The 6,365-nt window shown below is 40.7% G+C and overlaps 1 protein-coding gene across 1 annotated transcript; it reads left to right on the plus strand.

The window, feature by feature from the left end:
* The first annotated feature begins 170 nt into the window (after positions 1-170).
* Positions 171-2,454, plus strand: Dnapol-alpha50 (DNA primase small subunit). Its single transcript, XM_076801560.1, has 7 exons — positions 171-416; positions 476-626; positions 857-1,032; positions 1,109-1,307; positions 1,390-1,600; positions 1,752-2,145; positions 2,213-2,454. The coding sequence occupies exons 1-7, from the start codon at positions 320-322 to the stop codon at positions 2,230-2,232; spliced, it is 1,248 nt and encodes a 415-aa protein (XP_076657675.1). The 5' UTR covers positions 171-319; the 3' UTR covers positions 2,233-2,454.
* The last annotated feature ends 3,911 nt before the right edge of the window (positions 2,455-6,365 follow it).

Consider the following 6,365-nt stretch of genomic DNA (forward strand, 5'->3'; position numbering starts at 1 on the left):
GAAATATTTACTCTAAATTCTAACTCCAGCAGTTTCAAAGACCCTAAATAATTAATATTAGTCCAGTAGATTATCATAAATGAACTCTAAATGTAGAAATTGGGAGTCAAACATTTGAAATTGGCGCCGTTTTGTCTACTCCATGGCAGTTTCAGCAGCGACCCTTAGTGTCCAATTTAAAATTCTAATCGGAACAGCCATCTTCCAAAATGTTTGGTTCATGCCAACACAATTTTCCCGCCATTTTCTCTGCACGACCGAGTGTTTCAAACTTTGTATTTTCAACCAGAATTAAAAGACAATTAAATAAATTGGCAGTATGGGAGACTTGGCAAACTTAGCTGATTTACTGCCGACCTACTACGCTAGGTTATTCCCGTTCCATGACTACTATCGATGGCTGAGTTATGGCAATGGTATGTCAGTCACGTTATGCTATAAACAAATTGATTAACAAATAGGATTCTTCTTTCAGTGGGCATATTCACTCGCAGAGAATTTTCTTTTACTCTGCGAGACGATGTTTACATCAGATTCCAGTCTTTTAAGGGTGTCAAGGACTTGGAGCAAGAGATCAAGAGATTGATTCCTTTTAAGATTGATATTGGTGCAGTGTACAACACCTGGTAAGCATTATCGATAAACGGCAGATGTTTATGCGAATTCTAAATTTCATGGTTTATTTTATAAAAACCAGGATGAGGATCGAGTTCAATTTCTCAACTAAAAAATTCCTTAAGATGAGCATGTTTCCTTGTATTTTAAAAATATATACACGCTACAAATGCATAAAGATCTGCAGTCTAGTTATCAATAATGTTGATACTGGATAGGTTGTTAATTGTTTTGTGTTCAGTCCAAAGGACCACCGAAAGGGTTCAAATTTTCAGCCAGTGGAAAGAGAACTTGTCTTTGACATAGATATGACAGACTACGACGAAGTCAGAACTTGTTGCAGTGGTGCAGATATCTGTTCCAAGTGCTGGAAGTTTATGGCAATTGCTTGTAAAATTCTGGACAGTGCTCTGAGATGTAAGTAAAAGATTGCAATAATCCAACAACAACTTTTGCGATGTATATGAATTAAAATAGAACTTGTCTTTGTCAGTGGATTTTGGCTACAAGCATATTCTGTGGATCTTCTCTGGCAGAAGAGGTATACATTGTTGGGTATGCGATCCTGGAGCACGTAGTCTGTCTTCCTATGAGCGCTGCGCTGTCGCAGAGTATCTGCAGATCATAGACGGCGGAGAATATATGAAAAAGAAAGTGAATCTACCTGGAGATAAAATTCACCATTCTGTTAAGTATGTAGAGTAGAATCTGACAAAAGTTCCTTTTTGTTGAACGCTAGTTTGTCATAGAAATTATAACTGTTTTGGTTTTCAGGCGTGCATTGGAGACAATAGAAGCTGTATTTGTGCCTTTCTTCATAGAAGGGCAGAATATATTAGGCACAGAAGATGGCATGAACAAGTTCCTGCAGATTATTGCAGACGACGAAGACAGACTGGAGCTAAAAGCTCTTTTTGGCCAATGCAGCTCTAGCAAGGACAGGTGGAACGTCTTTGTGAAGTATGTTCATGGCAAGAAAACAGGGGTATATAACCATTGCTATTATCATCAAATATACAGTCAATCTTATAAATCTTATAAATTGGAAAAAACTGAAATGTTTACCATTTCTAATTATTTGCATTATTCATTGTCACTTTTGTTTTCTGTGAATATTTTTTGAGGTACATTTTTAGGGGGACAAGAAGTGGTTCCAGTACCGTCACCTAATCGAAGAAGTAATGATACAGTACTCGTACCCAAGGCTGGACATAAACGTCAGTAAAGGGATGAACCATCTCCTGAAATCCCCATTCTGTGTACATCCAAAAACCGGCAAGGTTTGCATACCATTCACAGCGAACACAGTCGACAAATTCCAACCAGACAAAGTTCCAACCATCACAACGCTGATAGAAGAAATAAACGAGTTCGATTTGAAAGATAAAGCAGAGCAGGAGACCTACGAATTGACTGCAAAGAGAATTAAAGACTACAAGAAGACTAGTCTAAATAAATCCTTACGGCTCTTTCAGGAATTCATCTGGAACCTGGAGAATGAGAGAAAGGGACATAAAATTAAAGAAAGCGGTACGTATTAGGTTATGCTGTTAATTAAATGTGAAATTACACCTGTATTATCTCTTTCACTTTGCAGATGAGAAGATGGAATTCTAATTTCGGTTGTACAAATTCTAAGATAAGGAACATATTGCGGTAATTTACATGTATATTTTTATTATTATTATCGACGCGTTTATAAATAAAATATTGCGATCTAAAGCGACTTGTGGTATTTCCAAGCCTTTACCTTCAGTGAATAATGTAGGAAACGTTTGGAAGTCGGTAAACGAAGTTCTAGTTTCCTTTTTCTGTAAAATTGAGGGGTGAAATATTAAAATGTTAACAAATTGAGGACTACTTAGAAAGTCTATAAAGCACTCAAGTAGTTTTCAATTCTGTTGTTAGTTTCTTCGATATTATTTGCCTCGATTCTTAGACCACGAATTTTCCCTTGAACAATCCATTAAGGGCCAGTTTTCCCAGGTGGCCTTGAACAGTCGATAGTACCGCTATAACGGCCACTAGAAGAAGCTAAATAGTAACATTTTCGTCCAGTATGGGGAGCTGGGTGCACTTTCCACATTCAGTGTCGAGTGGCATTTTCCGAGTATCCTCTCTGATTCGGTCGCATGATCTCTGACAATAGAGGCGATCTGAGCATGCGTGGTCGACATCATAAACGACGGCGCTGCCGTAGCTTCGTTCGAACAACCGTGTCGCGGCACACTCACACACCACCAAGTCGGCGTGTACGTGTACCGATGAGACTAGCAAGGGTCCGGGATGCCGCGAATCATTCCTCGATAATGCAAAGATGGGACTTATCAGTAGTCAAAAGCGCTAGATAAAAGATAAATCTAGAGCGCTCGCCATCAAACAGGTCCGACTCTTGCATTTTCGAGCAATATTTTGCATTATTCGGTCGCATGGTGCCTGCCGTAGCTTCGTTCGAACAGCTGTGCCTCGGCACACTCACACACCACCAAGTCGGCGTGTACGTGTACCGATGAGACTAGCAAGGGTCCGGGATGCCGCGAATCATTCCTCGATAATGCAAAGATGGGGCTTATCAGTAGTCAAAAGCGCTAGATAAAAGATAAATCTAGAGCGCTCGCCATCAAACAGGTCCGACTCTCGCATTTTCGAGCAATATTTTGCATTATTCGGTCGCATGGTGCCTGCCGTAGCTTCGTTCGAACAGCTGTGCCTCGGCACACACACGCACCGGTAGGTCGGCGTAACGTGTACCTACGAGAATAGCTAGGGTCCAGGATGCCGCGAATCAATCCTCGATAATGCAAAATGGCAGAGTTGGGCAAAATATTTATCTAAATAAAAATTTCGAATAACTAGTAAAAGATAAAAGATAATTTTTATTCCTTATTCGAAGGTTCAAGTAAAGAAAGTATCTTTATTTGATGTGTATCGAATAATTTTATTCGACGAGAATTTATCCGACGAAAAAAGATAATTTTTTTTATTCGAAGCGGATTTATTCAAACTTCGAATAATTTTTTCATCTTTTATCTTTATTTTCTATTCGAAGGCTTCTAATAAATCTTCGAATTATTTTTACCGAGCGCCGAGCTTCAAAGACCCAGCGACGACAGACGACATACAATGTAAGCGGATGGAGAATCGCGCAAGTATGAAAGTTTAAACTTTTAGATTTTTCAATATATCCTCATGAAATTGTGACGAGCGAATGGAGGGGATTTTCCTGATGAAAATAAGTTCAAATTCGAGTGTAATCGAACAAGTTTCATTGATACGTAATGTTACGATAAAAATTACAATCTCATTAAAGACAGTCCAAATGATGTCGTGTTTGGACTCATTTTCATCGGGATAAGCTCTACAATTCATTCGTATAAACAATATTGTTCTGATTAAAAATGTAAAAACATAAATTGCCAATAATGCTCGATTCTCCATCTGCTTACATTGTAGGCCGTAGGTCGGTCGCTGGTCTTTGAAGTCCGGAGCTCGTAGAGTCGCGAGATATCGGTGTGAAACAACTACCAATACAATTGCAAAACTTGTTTATTTTTCATTATTTTTTTATGGGACTTGCGCCAACAAATTCGTGGCATTCTTCTGATTAAAATGACACTAAACGCGGTACAAATTGGACTGTGTTTAATATTTTTAATTGTAGATATATTCGAAGGCTTCGAATAAATCTTCGGCTAACTTTTGCCAGCTCGACGAATAAACCGGTCGGACCGGAGGACGGAGAGCGCCGAACGTCGAAGACCCAGCCACTGCCAAACAGCCTACAATGTAAGCAGATGGAGAATCGAGCATTATTGGCAATTTATGCTTTTACATTTTTAATCAGAACAATATTGTTTATACGAATGAGTTGTAGAGCTTGTTCCGATCAAAATGAGTGCAAACACGACATCATTTGGACTGTCTTTAATTAGATTGTAATTTTTATTGTAACATTACGTATCAGTGAAACTTGTTCGATTACACTCGAATTTGACCTTATTTTCATCAGGAACATCCCCTCCATTCGCTCGTCACAATTTCATGAGGATATATTGAAAAATCTAAAAGTTTAAACTTTCATATGTGCGCGATTCTCCATCCGCTTACATTGTATGTCGTCTGTCGTCGCTGGGTCTTTGAAGCTCCGCGCTCGGTAAAAGTAATTTGAAGATTTATTAGAAGCCTTCGAATAGAAAATACAGATAAAAGATGAAAAAATTATTCGAAGTTTGAATAAATCCGCTTCGAATAAAAAAAATTATCTTTTTTCGTCGAATAAAATTATTCGATACACATCAAATAAAGATACTTTCTTTACTGGAACTTTCGAATAAGGAATAAAAATTTTTTTATCTTTTACTAGTTATTCGAAATTTTTATTTAGATAAATATTTTGCCCAACTCTGCCATTTTGCATTATCGAGCAATGAATCGCGGCATCCCGGACCCTTGTGATTCTCGTAGGTACACGTACACCCCGACCTGGCGGTGTGTGAGTGTGCCGAGGCACGGCTGTTCGAACGAAGCTACGGCAGGCACCATGCGACCGAATAATGCAAAATGTTGCTCGAAAATGCAAGAGTCGGACCTGTTTGATGGCGAGCGCTCTAGATTTATCTTTTATCTAGCGCTTTTGACTACTGATAAGCCCCATCTTTGCATTATCGAGGAATGATTTGCGGCATCCCGGACCCTTGCTATTCTCATCGGTACACGTACACGTCGACCTGGCGGTGTGTGAGTGTGCCGAGGCACTGCTGTTCGAACGAAGCTACGGCAGCGCCGTTGTTTACGTTGTCGGCCACGCGTGCTCAGATCGCCTCTCTGACAGGCATCATGCGACCGAATAATGCAAAATGTTGCTCGAAAATGCAAGAGTCGGACCTGTTTGATGGCGAGCGCTCTAGATTTATCTTTTATCTAGCGGTTTTGACTACTGATAAGCCCCATCTTTGCATTATCGAGAAATGATTCGCGGCATCCCGGACCCTTGCTATTCTCATCGGTACACGTACACGCCGACCTAGCGGTGTGTGAGTGTGCCGAGGCACGACTGTTCGAACGAAGCTACGGTAGGCACCATGCGACCGAATAATGCAAAATGTTGCTCGAAAATGCAAGAGTCGAACCTGTTTGATGGCGAGCGCTCTAGATTTATCTTTTATCTAGCGGTTTTGACTACTGATAAGCCCCATCTTTGCATTATCGAGAAATGATTCGCGGCATCCCGGACCCTTGTGATTCTCATCGGTACACGTACACGCCGACCTAGCGGTGTGTGAGTGTGCCGAGGCACGGCTGTTCGAACGAAGCTACGGCAGGCACCATGCGACCGAGTAATGCAAAATGTTGCTCGAAAATGCAAGAGTCGGACCTGTTTGATGGCGAGCGCTCTAGATTTAACTTTTATCTAGCGCTTTTGACTACTGATAAGCCCCATCTTTGCATTATCGAGGAATGATTCGCGGCATCCCGGACACTTGCTATTCTCATCGGTACACGTACACGTCGACCTGGCGGTGTGTGAGTGTGCCGCACGACTCTCATTCGAGCATAGTGACTGCTGACGACGACAATGATCGGAAAGAGAATACAGCGCTCGTAGCGAAAAATGCCGGAACTATATTTGAGCAAAATAATAGCTGTGGGATGGTTTTTCGGGGGCGGCAAATCCTTTGTTTAATACGTAATTATACAATATAATAGGCGTTGCATTGACATTGTATATGTCACCGCTAGAGCGCTCGCCG

Source organism: Halictus rubicundus, chromosome 1 (assembly GCF_050948215.1).
Source record: "Halictus rubicundus isolate RS-2024b chromosome 1, iyHalRubi1_principal, whole genome shotgun sequence".
NCBI lineage: Eukaryota > Metazoa > Arthropoda > Insecta > Hymenoptera > Halictidae > Halictus > Halictus rubicundus.

Excerpts from the sequence above, each read along its gene's own strand:
- Dnapol-alpha50 (XM_076801560.1), top strand. The coding sequence starts at position 320 with ATGGGAGACTTGGCAAACTTAGCTGATTTACTGCCGACCTACTACGCT. Across the intron at positions 417-475 it reads ATGGCTGAGTTATGGCAATG|TGGGCATATTCACTCGCAGA; the intron begins GTATGTCAGTCA and ends TTCTTCTTTCAG. Across the intron at positions 2,146-2,212 it reads ACATAAAATTAAAGAAAGCG|ATGAGAAGATGGAATTCTAA; the intron begins GTACGTATTAGG and ends TTCACTTTGCAG.